At 39.4% G+C, this 14,186-nt stretch overlaps 1 protein-coding gene across 1 annotated transcript; it reads left to right on the top strand.

Annotated features, from left to right (window-relative positions):
• Positions 1 to 244: 244 nt before the first annotated feature.
• On the top strand, positions 245 to 13,518 carry HMGN3 (high mobility group nucleosomal binding domain 3). The gene is made up of 7 exons (XM_060205421.1): positions 245 to 318; positions 6,807 to 6,836; positions 10,577 to 10,641; positions 11,176 to 11,226; positions 12,409 to 12,522; positions 12,643 to 12,685; positions 13,033 to 13,518. Exons 3-7 carry the CDS (start codon positions 10,636 to 10,638, stop codon positions 13,044 to 13,046), a joined length of 228 nt encoding a protein of 75 aa, XP_060061404.1. The 5' UTR covers positions 245 to 318; positions 6,807 to 6,836; positions 10,577 to 10,635; the 3' UTR covers positions 13,047 to 13,518.
• The last annotated feature ends 668 nt before the right edge of the window (positions 13,519 to 14,186 follow it).

The raw sequence follows: 14,186 nt of genomic DNA, 5'->3' as shown, positions 1-14,186 counted from the left end.
TATTTTTTGTGCTGTTGTAATTTTTTATTTTTATTTTATTTTATTTTACTAAAACAATGACTATTTCTGGCTTATTGTGATGCTGGGGATTGAACCTGGGACCCATGAGCCTCAGGCATGAAGGTCTTTTGCCATCACTATGCTCTCAACTCCAAAACAGACTTTTGTTTTTGTTTTCAATTTCCATCCTACTGTGTTTTTCAGTTTAAATAGGATTCACTGGTATCTATCTATCTATTTATTTATTTATTTATTTATTTTTCCTAGTCTCCAGAGAATACAGAGGGCAAAGATGGATCCAAAGTAACAAGACAGGAGGTAAGTGTTTCTTTAACATGTTGTGTTTATTTTCTCTGGAATTGCTACCTTTCCTGTGATTTTCTGTGTCAGAATGAATACTATTATAAAGAAAGCTACTGAGAAGAAGGTGTCATTCTGTGGTTTGCTTTGGCCTACCTAGGTGAATTTTAGTTGAGAACACTGATGAGATTTTGTGCACTTACTATGGTGTTTATGTTTCTACCTGTTGGTCCTGCTGTCAGTTAAAATAGTTATTGTGAATTCCTTCTGGGCAGAAAGCAAGATAGTAAAAGATAAATTCCTCTAAAGAGAACAAAGTCTGCCTTTCACAGCCAGGAGTAAAGGACTGTTGATTTAATAAATTCTTTGTCCCAGTGAGCTCTAGTTAGCAAGTTACTTTTAAAAGTTCTGACTATTTGCCTCTAAGGAATCAACTCTAAGTTTAGAAATGAACTGTGGAAGAATACACAAATATCAAAATAATGGCTTCAGGTTCAAGCCGATTGATGAAGCAGTACTGTAAGTCTATCTCTTTCTCTCTCCCTCTATCTCTTCCACCTCTCTTAATTTCTGTCCTATCAAATAAGAAAGAAAATTTTCCCTTCCAAGAGCAATGAATTTGTAGAGCAATCACCAAGACTTACCAATAATTCTGGTGGCTATAATAAATTAATGAATTGATACATATACATTTAAAGGTTTAAGGTGATTAATTAGGCAATGATTCAAAGAAATTCCGTATTAAAATATAAAAATCCCACACACACACCAAAGCTGAAAACCTGGGGGAAAAACTGCTCATGTTTGACCTTCTGGTGGTAATAGCATGAACTTCTAAAAATATGTGGACTAAAAGGTAGCAAATTAGATCATTGTGATAATAGCCATTCACTTTTGCACAGAGCTTTGGAGTGCGCAGAAAAAAAACTGAAGTTTGTACCCTTAAACTTACAAACTAAAAAGAGTCAGGAGACAGAGACAAAATTAGTATCTAGTTATAGTTTCTTTGATTGGGTGATTCATGTTGTGGTTAATAATTCAGATAGTTTGTCAGGATGGCAAAATTCCTACACAAGATTTGTACAAGGAAATTTGTGCAGCCAAATAGAGAATCTGTAGCAGAATCCATAAAGAAGTATTTTTTTAAACAAGACTGTCAATAACCAGGTCCCTACTATCCTTTTACCCACCATTCAGAATGAAACAGAATTTGGAAAGTGAAATTTGTAATCCAGCATCAAGTCACCAAACAAATGCTGGAACCAACTAAAAAATAATAAATGTTTCATGTTTGTTTGTTTGTTTTGCTACCAGGATTAACTCTGGGTCTCAGTGCCTGCACAAAACTGCTCCTGGTGGCCTTTTTTATCCCCCCCCCTTTTTTTTGTTCTTTTATTTGATAGGACAGAAAGAGATTGATTTTTTAATTATTTTATTTTTTAATTTTTTTCATTATCTTTATTTATTGGGTAGAGGCAGCCAGAAATCTAGAGGGGAGGGGGAGTTAAATAGGGAGAGAGACTGAGAGACACTTACAACACTGCTTCACCATTCGCAAAGCTTTCCCCTGCAGGTGGAGACCAGGGGCTCAAACCTGGGTCCTTGTGTAACATGTGTGCTCAACCATATGCACCACCACCTGGCCCCAAGAGGTTGATTTTTAAAAATATTTATTTATTTATTTGATAGAGACAGAGAGAAATTGAGACGGGATGGGGAAGCAGGGAGGGAGAGACAGACACCTGCAGTGCTACTTTACCACTTGTGAAGCTTTCCCCCTTGCAGGTAGGGGTCAGGGGCTTGAATCTAGGTCCTTAGACTCTGTAATGTGTGCACATAATTAGGTGTGGAACCTCCTGGTTCCAAGAGATTGATTTTTATGTGTAATAAAAAGCATTATAGTCTAGCACCATTTCTTCCCAAATAAGACTCTGATATACATTCTTCCTCTTTACCAAGGTTTTCAAAGGATGTCCTTTCTGTGAGTGCTTCACTTGTTTCTGGAAATTAAAATCAATTTAAGGGGCTGGACCATGGCACACTTGGTAGAGTGCACATGTTATGACTTGCAAGGACATAGGTTTAAGTTCCTGGTCCCCAGCTGCAGGGCGAAAGCATCACAAGCAATGAAGCAGTGCTGTAGGTGTCTCTCCTCTTTCTCTCTCCCTCTCTATCTCCCTCTTCCCTATTGATTTCTGGCTGTCTCTATCAAATAAATAAAATTTTTAAACGAAAAGTGATATGACCTTGGGGTTTTGATTAGACATGGTCAAGCTCAAATAATCTAAGAAATCTCAGAGAAATAACTTTATTCTGAAATCTAGTTGAATGGTGTGTCTCTGTTTCTAGTATTTAGCAAAGTACCATGAATCTACTTGAATTGAACTACTTCTGTGAACTCTATCATAGTGAGATTAGATTCCCAGGTTCACTTTGCAATCAAGACATTAAAATAAAAGCCTAAGTTTTTAAGACTTGCCTTCACATTTTCTTCCACCCAAGAATGCTTACTGGATAATTCTGTTGTACCCAGCACTATATACCACAGTGACAACCTGTATATTGTTTCTGTATATCTTCTTTAATTTCCTTCCTTCTTTTTCTGAGAACCACTCATAGTCCACTTTTCCTGCGTATTCACAATTAAATCAGTAAACTAAGGGAAATTTTTATTACCATTTTTTTTTCAGATCAGTGTAGGCCACCATAATTTCCTGGATCTCAAATGAATACTTCAAATTCGAATGTTTTCAGAAGGGAAAAAATAGCAGTGTAGTCTATTTTAGATTTGATAAATATAGTGCAATCATTTATAGATTTGACAACTGTGAAAACTGACAGAACCTTCCAGGAGGTATACATGCTTGCATGTGAGACCAGACCTGCTGACTGAGTAAAAGGTTCATCTCAACCTCCACTATTTGCAGGAAAATCTCTTATGATGATAGTTACCAGAAAAGAAATTTAAGAAAGTCTTGTTTTTTATAGCCTAGAAAGAAGAGATGGTAAATTTTCAGCAGGAAGTCATAAAATGGTTTTACAGTTGAAACATGTGCTTTTTCAGAGACTCTTTAGTTTAGACAGCCTGAACTATTTTTGCATATATTTTCTAGGCTTTCTATGTTTAAGCTGTTGGGCTGGACCTGAATTATAAAAAAGGTCACAAAGCCTTTGGATCAGAACAGCTCCCAAACTCTGTGAAGCAACTTTTTGGTTGGAATGTCTTTCTGGATAACCCCAAGGATTTCCTGACTTCTCTCTGACTTTTCGGTATATTTGGGTATTCACATGGAGAGAAGTGCAGAATGAGTGCATAAACATTGGGGAATTTTTAAAATTTAAAAAAAATATTTATTTATTTATTTTCCCTTTTATTGCCTTTGTTGTTTTTTATTGTTGTTGTAGTTATTATTGTTGTTGATGATGTCATTGTTGTTAGGACAGAAAAGTGGAGGAGGGGAAGACAGAGACGGGGAGAGAAAGACACCTGCAGACCTGCTTCACCACCTGTGAAGTGACCCCCTGTAAATAGGAAGCCAGGGCTCGAACTGGAATCCTTATGCTGATCCTTGTGCTTTATGCCACTTGCACTTATCCAACTGGGAAATCTAGGAGGTGAAGAAATTCATGCATAAGTTGGCACCGAGGGGAAAAGGGCTGAGATAAGTTGTGTTGAACCCTCTTTAGCATGACGTTGCCACATCCTTCTCAAAGGGCACAGTTCCAAGTGCTCTTCTGCTGGCTGAACTTTACTTCTTAAAAGGTGTGGGTAGTTCTTACAACCTGACAGAAGTTCAGAGCCAAGCTCCGTTTGGTCACTGTTAAATCTTCCTTTGTTCTCCCAGGCTTTATAGTCATACTGAAGAAGCTGTTACCCACTTGCTTAGTTGACAATGCTGCCGTTTCTTGGCTATTACTTGAGCCATGCCTCTAGCCAGTCTGAGATATTCACTATAGGTTTTGGATTGACCTTCCAGTCACTTGTGGCTCCCTTGTCACTGCATGCACCCATGAAGATCCTAGCAGAGGCCTTGTGTTTCCTGTGAAGTATATTCTGGACTGTGTAGGGAGCTGCACATCCTCTTACCCTGTGCTATGAATAGATCCCAGTCACCACTGACTCTGTACAGTCTCCTGGCCTTGGTATATGATACAAACTAAATTGAGTCTAGTGCTGATCTAGCTTAAAGACCCTAGGATTAAAGTTATTCATGCAAGGTTCTGGTTCTTCATTTCCTTCTAAAGTTTAAAAGAAGATGAGTTTAGCTTAGTCGAGATTTTTCAGCAAGAAGTTCATAGATGTGGAGAAAGCAAGAATTATTTCTTCTACATTATCCTGACCAATTAACTGACTTAGAATGACCTTAAGGGCCAAGTGGTGGTGCACCTGGTTAAGCGCACACACTATAGTGCGCAAGGACCCAGGTTCAAGCCCCTGGTCCCCAACGGCAGGGGGAAAGCTTCACGAGTGGTGGAGCAGGGCTGCAGGTGTCTCTCTGTCTCTCTCCATATCTATCTCCCCTACCCCTCAATTTCTTTCTGTTTCTATCCAATAATAAATAAATAAAGTTAAAAAATGAATGACCTTAGTAGAGTTTTAAGAATTATATGATCCCTTGTTATCATGTCTCCTACTGATAAATTTTGGTGCTTTTCTTGAAAAAAAAAAAAAAAAAAAGCTTATTTGAGGGACCAGGTGGTGGGTCACCCATGTATACATTACCATGCACCAGGACTTAATTTCCGGCCTCTGGTCCCCACCGGCAGGGGGCAAGCTTCATAAGCAGTGGAGTACTGCTTCAGGCATCTACCCTTCTTTTCCTTTCTGTCTATGTCTCTCACCCTCTGTAAAACAATAAAATAAATTTTAAAAAAATTAAAAGACTGACAAGAACAGTGAAGTCATGCAGGCACTGAATCTCAGAGATAATCTTGCTAGGGGAAAAAAATTAAATCTTTAGGCTCTCATCATGCAGCAGAGTCTGAATAAAGAAACAAGAAATAGAGAAAATTTGAGTTCCTGTATTCAACAGATACACTTGCATTTTTTGCTGTATCGATAGTACACTACTAGAGAAGGAATGGCAAGTAAAACAATTAAAAGTATGGGGGTTTTACTTCTAGAACATTTTTAAAGAAACTCAATATACTTCTAGAATGGGTGACCCCTTAGGGAGCTGTCTTTTGCCACTGATAAGTAAAATATTCATTCTATAAGCTTATTTCTGAAATGCATAGAATTTTCTTTTCAGTTCCTATACTGCTGACTTGCATGACCCTTGGAGAAGAAATCATTTCCTAAAAGATCCCTAAATGTTCACGTTAAAAAAAGAAATTAGTAAATACTTTTATTGTATTTAAGTCTTTAAACACATACACTTAGTAGATAAATTGGTTTATTTTGTTACAGGTAAAAGGAAGCTTTCTGAACTGTCTAACGTGTAGTCCTTCTCTTTTCTAAAATAGTAGCATGACAACGACTTCCTATTTTTAGTTTCTGCGTAATTATATAAGTTTTTTTGTATTAACTTATATGCTTTGATTCCATCAATTAAGGAACAAGTATCAGACTGCAATTGTTTCTTTTTTTTTAAATTTCTTTACTGAGGGAATTAATGTTTTACAGTCAACAGTAAATACAATACTTTGTACATGCATGACGTTTCCCAGTTTTCCACATAACAGTACAACCCCCACTAGGTCCTCTGCCATCATGTTCCAAGACCTGAACCCTCCCCCACCCCAGAGTCTTAACTTTGATGCAATGCACAAACTCCAGTCTAAGTTCTGCTTAGTGCTGAAACTAGTTCTTAAATAGTATTTCAGTGTTCCTGCTGCCAGTTTAATCACAAAGTTTATTATGGCTTGGCAAGAGCTTTAAATCATCTTTCTTTCCTTTCCTTACCTTGCACATCCTTAATTGAGGGAAACAGGTGTTTTTGTTTGTTTTACAAGAACACTGCTCAACTCTAGTTTATGGTGGTGCAGGGAGGATTAAGCCTAGGACTTTGACACTTCAGATATGAGAGTCTCTTTTGCATAATCAGTATGCTCCATTATCCTAACCCCCAACCCAGAGACTTTTTTTCTTTTTTTTAATATTTATCTATTCATTTCCTTTTGTTGCCCTTGTTGTTTTTATTGTTGTAGTTATTATTGTTGTTATTGATGCCATCGTTGTTAGGACAGAGAGAACTGAAGAGAGGAGGGGAAGACACAGGGGGGAGAGAAAGACAGACACCTGCAGACCTGCTTCGCTGCTTGTGAAATGACTTCTCTGCAGATGGGGAACTGGGGGCTCGAACCGGTATCCTTATGCCGGTCCTCTTGAATATCATGGTGCCCAGGACACATGAGGTATGTTTCACTGTGTGCTCACATGGAGAGGACAGTGAGAGTTGTGTGTTAAAAATGTTCGAAAAGGTATGATAGTAGGAATAATATTTAAAATAACAATTCAGTTGTATATTGTCACACAAAAAATTATTTTTTCATTTCCTTTGTAGCCCACCAGACGGTCTGCCAGATTGTCAGCGGTGAGTACTTTCAGAACTCCTTTGGATAGCTGTATAAGTACATCTTCCCTCTCTTCAGAACAAGAAGGAAGGTTAATTAAAATGGTGCTGGGCTGGGGGGATTGTCCCATTAGTAGCACAAAAGACTTGAATACCTGAGGCACCAGAGCTCCCAGGTTCAATCCCTTGCACCACTATAAACCAGAGCTGAGCAGTGCTCTGTTTAAAGAATTATAATAAGGTGGGTTTTTTTTATATTATTATTTCTTAGTTGCTCTTTTGGAAATGACTTGTGCCACAATTTCAAGCAGAATTTATTTGATCCATGAAAAACAGTGGTGAACCCCATTTTCAAGAATGTAAGGTCCAGGAAGTTGTTTAGTAACTGCTAGACCACAAAAGCAAAAACAAGGAAAGCCTTTGCCTTCTGACGGAGCATTTTATGTGCTCAAGTGTACAGGAATTTAGATCATGAGAGCTAGGCAGTGGTGCACTGGGTTAAGCACACATAGTATAAAGTGCAAGGATGCAGGTTAGAGCACCTGGCTCCCCTCCTGCAGGGTGAGGTGGGGGGGGGTCACTTCACAAGTGGTGAAGCAGGACTGCTGGTGTCCATCTTTCTCCTTCCTTCTCTATCTTCCCCACGCGCCCTCTCAATTTCTCACTGTTCTATCCAATTAAATGCAAAAATGTTGGCCTCCAGGAGCACTGGATTAGTAGTGCAGGCACTGAGGCCCAGCAATAACCCTGGAGGCAAAAAAGAATTTAGACCATTTCTCCACGACTCATACTTGAGTAAGAATGCTCTGCAAGTTGTCCAAATTCATGTATTTAACCTCATATTATGAGGTTCCACTTTGTTACTTGGGCCCAGCCCTTGCTTTTCTCAACTCTCTGTGCTCCTCACTGGCTCTTGTGCTCCCTGTGACATGTGTTGGTACCAGTCTTCAGTATGTCAAGAGAGGTCACCCTGGCTCTTGGTGGAAGATTTTGGTTCCTGTACCTGCAGCCTATCAGCCCACTGACATGTAGCAGGGAAAGCACTGCCCTCTTAGCCAACTGCATTTCTCCCCATAGTAGGAACTGCAAGTCTTCAGGGCACATGTTTCATCCTCAGCTGAACTTTGGGCCTTGTACCATCAAGGGAGTCAATGCTGAAATAGATGTTAGGATTACTGCAAGTTTTTTTTTTTTTATTTGTAGATAAACCTACTTTCGTTAATGCCAAGGTAAAAGTTTTGTTTTATTTATTTAATTTTTAAAATTTTCTTAAAATTGTTGTCCTGGTTGTCCTGGCTGTTTTCTTAAAATTGTTGTCCTGGTTGTTTGATCATTGGAGTTATTACTGCTGTTGTTATTGATGTCATCGTTGTTGGATAGGACAGAGAGAAATGGAGAGAGGAGGGGAAGACAGAGAGGGGGAGGGAAAGATAGACACCTGCAGACTTGCTTCACCGCCTGTGAAGTGATTACCTGCAGGTGGGGATCCGGGGGCTATTTATTTATTTTTTAATTTATCAGATGTAGACTTTTCCCCCACCCTTCTCTCTCTGGACCCTGATAGAATTGCAGTTCTGAGCTCTCCAGTCATCTTCTCCTAGTATTTACTCCTCCGGAAGTATGGACCAGAATTCTTTATGTGGTTCAAAATGGCGGAAAGTCTGGCTTCAGTAGTTGCTACTTTGTTAGATATGGGCGTTGACAGATAGATTCATACCCCAGCCTGTTTTTATCTGGAGTAAAAAGCCTTAGTGGGGTAGGGCTTTGGACGGAAGATCACAGCGAGTCTAAGAGAATAAATTGCCAAGTTTGCATTGGGTGAACCCGTGTCTCAAGGCAGTCCCAGGCAGATTAAGGGAGCTATAGTTATATGTGTAGCCAGCCAACCTAAATGCTGCTAAAACTCCCCAAAGGTGGTATGCATCTGTTCAATAGTAACTTTTGCCAGGGTTCAGAAGTTATGTTTTAACTTCTTTTAACTGTAGGCCTGGAAAGATAACACAGAATTTTGTTTATGCAACAGACCTTCATGCCTGAGCTTCAGTGGTTCCTGGTTCCATTCCCCCACACCACTATAAACCAGAACTGAGCAGTGCTGTGGTCAAAAGGAAAAAGTTTATCTGTAGATTACCTGGAAACCACTGTTATTCCATGTGTCTCCTTATCAGTCAAGTAAGAACCCTTATTTCAAACAAAGCCTTTTCTTAGTGCCAGACACCAGCAGTATATAAACATCTTCCTCTGAGGTCACAACCTCTGAAACTGACACAAAGTCTCAGAGGTCATTGAAATTGCAGACTGAGATACCTGGTCATTTCCTGTCCCACCAAAATACTCAAATGATGAATCAGGAAAATGTCTTTCTTAGCAGAAATAATTTTAAAGGGAATTATTTGCTGTACATTGAGAAAATAAGTGTGTATTAATGCAGCACACCAGAGTCTAACAAAATACCTTAACTTTCTGAAAATATAAAAACCTTAAAAAATGATGTATTGAGGGAAGCAGGTAGCAGATTTAAGGTGATAAAAAGATTTTTAAAAGGGAGTCAGGAGGTGGTGCAGTGGGTTAAGTGCGTGTGGCACAAAGCACAAGGACTGGTTTGAGGATGCGGTTCAAGCCCCTGGCTCCCCACCTGCAGAGGAGTCGCTTCACAAGCAGTGAAGCAGGTCTGCATGTATCTATTTTTCTCTCTCCTTTTCTGTCTCCCCCCCTCTATTTCTCTCTGTCCTATCCAACAACAATGATGTCAATAACAACAATAACCACAACAATGTTAAACAACAAGGGCAACAAAAGGGAAAATAAATAAATATTTAAAAAATTTAAAAATAAAAAAATATATATTTAAAAAAATAGCATTCCTTACTTGTCAAGCTCAATTTTCTTTCTTTAGTCGAAAGGTCATTTCTAACAGATAGTCTTCCAGAATTGAGCTGTTTACAATTTCACTTTGTGCCCTTGATGGAAAGGGCAGATTCAATATGAATCTGAACCACCTAGAGATATTGTAGAGGAACATGTATTTTTCACCATAGGGAGAGACCCTTAACCAGTGTTTTCTGTTTAAGGACCATTCCCTCTAGTGCCAGAAGAGACATATGCATTTTATCCTTGCTTGATGAAATGTTTGCCTTAAAATAACTACAGCAAACCAGAGGTGTAAAATGGTCATCTTCAGGGGAGTCGGGCTGTAGCGCAGAGGGTTAAGCGCAGGTGGCGCAAAGCACAAGGACTGGCATAAGGATCCCGGTTCGAACCCCGGCTCCCCACCTGCAGGGGAGTCGCTTCACAGGCGGTGAAGCAGGTCTGCAGGTGTCTATCTTTCTCTCCTCCTCTCTGTCTTCCCCTCCTCTCTCCATTTCTCTCTGTCCTACCCAACAACGACAACAACAGTAATAACTACAACAATAAAACAACAAGGGCAACAAAAGGGAATAAATAAAATAAATATTAAAAAAATTTTTTTTAAAAAATGGTCATCTTCCCTCTGAAGGAAGCCATTGCTGATGTCCTGAGGGGACCCAGGGTCCCAAGGAAAGCAGGCAGGTAGTCACCTCTCACAGGAACTGGAAGGAGAACCCCAAGAGGCAAGAAAAACAAAGTAAAACAGAAAAAAACACACAAACAAAAACAGTTGTCTAGCAGGTCTCTTTGATTCATGAGACCTGCGAAAAAAAGTTTTGTTTTTTTTTTTAACTATTTGAGCTGGCAGGGGGTGTGTTTGCATCCTGATTATGTTTTTCATAAAATGCTCCAAGGGCACCCAGTGTCTGCGTGGCTGAGAGATGCCTCTCATCTTGAGCTGCCATTGGAAAGGATGAAGGTAGGAAGGAAACTTGGCTACAGAACTTGAAAACCGACATCACAGGTGGAAGGGTTTAAAAAATATTTTGAAACACTTGCCAGGCAGTAGTTTTCATTACCGAATGGGCTTTGCCTGTGATTGTGCTATGATTTCTAGACTGTTGGGAAGGCCACTGTGACCGAATTCATTGAGTCATTTGGCCAAGGGCCTGAGTCATTCCTGTCGCTGCTGTGCTGTGATAAAAGGAAGTACAGAGAGACATTGGAGATAGGCGCTTAAGCCTGTTCCCAGAGTGCTATTCTAAACTGGGGAACAATGAATTGGCTTTTAAATCTTGCCTGCCGTTGACTGAAGAACTCAGATGATGAAAATAGTCACAAAATTCAGAGATCTTTAGGCCATTACCTGATTGATGGGATTTTTTTTTCTTAAAAAAAAAAAGGAACAAAATCCTCATCAGAACAGACTGCTTTTTTTGCAGTTCTGTGTGTGTCCCTTTGGTGTGGGGGTTGTCTCTTTTCAGGATTGGTGTGCTTTCATCTCTCTTTGCAGAAACCTGCTCCACCAAAGCCTGAACCTAAACCAAGAAAAACAGCTGCTAAGGTAAGAGATGCCCCTCCCCCCATACCTTTGACTTTTAAACAATGAGTAACTCATAATTCCATATTCAGAAGTCATCTGAATGTTTCTGGATAAATGCACTGACTCAAAAACTGTTACTCGCTATCACTTTTCTCAGAAAGTTTAAAGCAGAGTTTTAGGACTTAAACAGGAGTGTGTTTTCCATCTGGTCCAATAAAGTGAAGGAAATCTGAGCATGTTGCTTGAGAAACCTCAAATCCAAAGGGGTTTGTTTGGGAGTTACCTCTTGAAAATGCAGATTCTGTGGCTGTCAAGAGGGAGACTGAGACCCTGGCCACACTTTTGCCTACCCTCAGGAACTGTGGCAGGGACATTTCTGGCTTCATATAACTGGCTGATTGTGACCCCGTTAAACATGACCTATGACCTCTGTACCACACAGATGCTGTTCTGATAGCTTTACTCATTTATTTTCTTATTTTTATGAGACAGAGAAAGAGGGGTCAAAGCACTATTCAGAGTCAGCAGTCTGGAATAGTCGCAATCATGCAAATCGTGTGTTCTACCATTGAACTAACTCTCCAGTTCAATTGCTTTAGTCCTAACCCTCACAGCTCAGCTGAGAGGAATTCAGACCCTTTGAGATAGAGACTGTTGCAGGTGAGACACCAAAACACAGAATTATAAGACTTTCCAGTGCTCTGCCTGTCAGAGCATTGTCCATTCTTGTGAATGATTGGAAAATGTGTGTTGTGGCATGAACAGATGATTTTGAAGCAGAACTTATTTTTGTGGTTTGGTCTTAAAGTCAGGAATTTTTAAATGCTCACTTGGGTTTTCAGTCCCTCAAAGCCCCATGATTGGTATTTCACTACTGGGGTTTTCCTGACTTCATCCTTCACCAGGTCCTCCTACCACCACTCTTGTACAGTGTTCATAACCGTTTCTCACTTCAGCAAGAAAAGAAACAGAAACAGAAGAGGAATCATCATGTTTTCCCAGGAGAGAAAAAAATAAATTGGATTTTTAAGTTAATCAGATTAACTTAGTGGAAACCTAACAAAACTGGATTCACATTCTCCCATGAAGATTACCCGGCTTTGATTCAGTTTCATTTTATGTTTGGACAGAGGCTGGCTGATTGTAGCTAACATCACACATACCTAACAATCTCTGTTTCCCTGTGCTTTGATCCTCCATTAGAAAGAACCTGGAGCAAAGATTAACAAAGGTGCTAAAGGGAAGAAGGAGGAAACACAGGAAGCTGGAAAGGAAGGTACTGCACCATCTGAAAATGGTGAAACTAAAGCTGAAGAGGTACTTTCCATAAATACCTCCCACTGATTGGATCAGTGTCTTTAAAACAATTGCTCAATCCATCTGGCTATGATAGCACATTCATAATGTCTCTCTTTATTGCCTGTAATGTTATTGCAGATCCACATCTCTCGCTCAACTATTAATGTCTCAACCTCCCGAGGTACCCCACCCAGCACACTGTCAGTAAAGGGGCAGATTGAAACAGTCAGAGTGAAGGGTACAGTAGAAAATCCTGCGTGTTCTGCAGTGCCTAGATGCAGATATAGTAGTGTGGTGTTTCTTATTATGAACAGGGGGAGCTCTATGGTTGCTTGAAAAGCAGTGAGTGCAGCAAAGTGTTTGCGTGATATATTCCAGCCTTGCCTGCTTTACACCCAGAGTTTAAATATGTTCTTGCAATAGAGCTGCTAGAAAACAGATGTTTAAAAGTGTGTGTTAGTTGGGTGGACTTTTCTTTGATTTGTAGTACTTTTAATAGTAACTGTTTGTTTCCTTTCTTTTTCACAGGGACAGAAAACTGAATCTTTAGATAACAAGGGAGAATGAATTGTCATGAAAAAAAATTGGGGGTTGATTTTATGTACCTATTGGGACAACTTTGAAAAACTATTTTTACCAAGTATTTTGTAAATGCTAATTTTTTTAGGACTCTTCTAGTTAGCATTCAAAACTCTATAAGGATGGACACTTATCTTCTCATGGTCATGCTTTTTTGGAAGGTCCCATCACCTTCGAGTAAAATAGATATTGATTTAATATTGGAAGCTGTGTGTGAGTTAATTCAGCATTTATGCATTTGCTTTCAAATCTTAGTCCTGTGCATATTGTGATGTTTTTATTGTGTGTATGTGAATTTTCCACTCCGTTTTTCTAGAGCAATAATCAGTGGTGCTTTTGTACCTAGGTCTTATGTGATCTTAATGAAACATGGATAATTGTGGCCACCTGCTGACTATTTGTGGTTTAAAATAAAAGGTTCTCCTGCCTGCAAAATACCTGCCTCTTAGTGGTGTGTTTACTAAATTTAGACAGTTTTCGTGTTATTGTTGCAGAAAATGGAATTTTTACAGCTTATGCCACAGTGACATTTCTGATAAATGAGACGGAAAGAATAAAAAAGTTTGATATTTAACCTTTAAAAAAGAATACTATGTTTAAATCATCTGTGAGTGCCAGTGTAGAATTTTACCTACACAAGTGGCCAGCAGTGCTTATCCACTAGTTTTTTTTTTTTTTTAATTATTTATTTATTCCCTTTTGTTGCCCTTGTTATTGATGTCATTGTTGTTAGATAGGACAGAGAGAAATGGAGAGAGGAGGGGAAGACAGAGAGGAGGAGAGAAAGATAGACACCTGCAGATCTGCTTCACTGCCTGTGAAGCGACTCCCCTGCAGGTGGGGAGCCGGGGCTCTAACCAGGATCTTTAAACTGGTCCTTGTGCTTTGTGCCACCTGCGCTCAACCCGCGGCGCTACCGCCCAACTCTCTGTTCACTAGTTTTTTAAGCCTTTTTAAACAGCATAAAATTCTGTTAAACCAGAGCGAGGGAAAAGCCATAAGCTGGAGTTCATCCTTGAAAGTCTCTCTTTCAAAATAATACTGAATCATATTTTTTTACTAAAATACTTTCCCCTTGGTTGAGGGCTTCACAGTTTTCAAAG

The sequence above is a fragment of the Erinaceus europaeus genome, chromosome 13 (assembly GCF_950295315.1).
Source record: "Erinaceus europaeus chromosome 13, mEriEur2.1, whole genome shotgun sequence".
Taxonomy (NCBI): Eukaryota; Metazoa; Chordata; class Mammalia; order Eulipotyphla; family Erinaceidae; genus Erinaceus; species Erinaceus europaeus.
The sequence above is the reverse complement of the archived record's forward strand: the minus strand, read 5'-3'. Positions and strand labels throughout refer to the sequence as shown.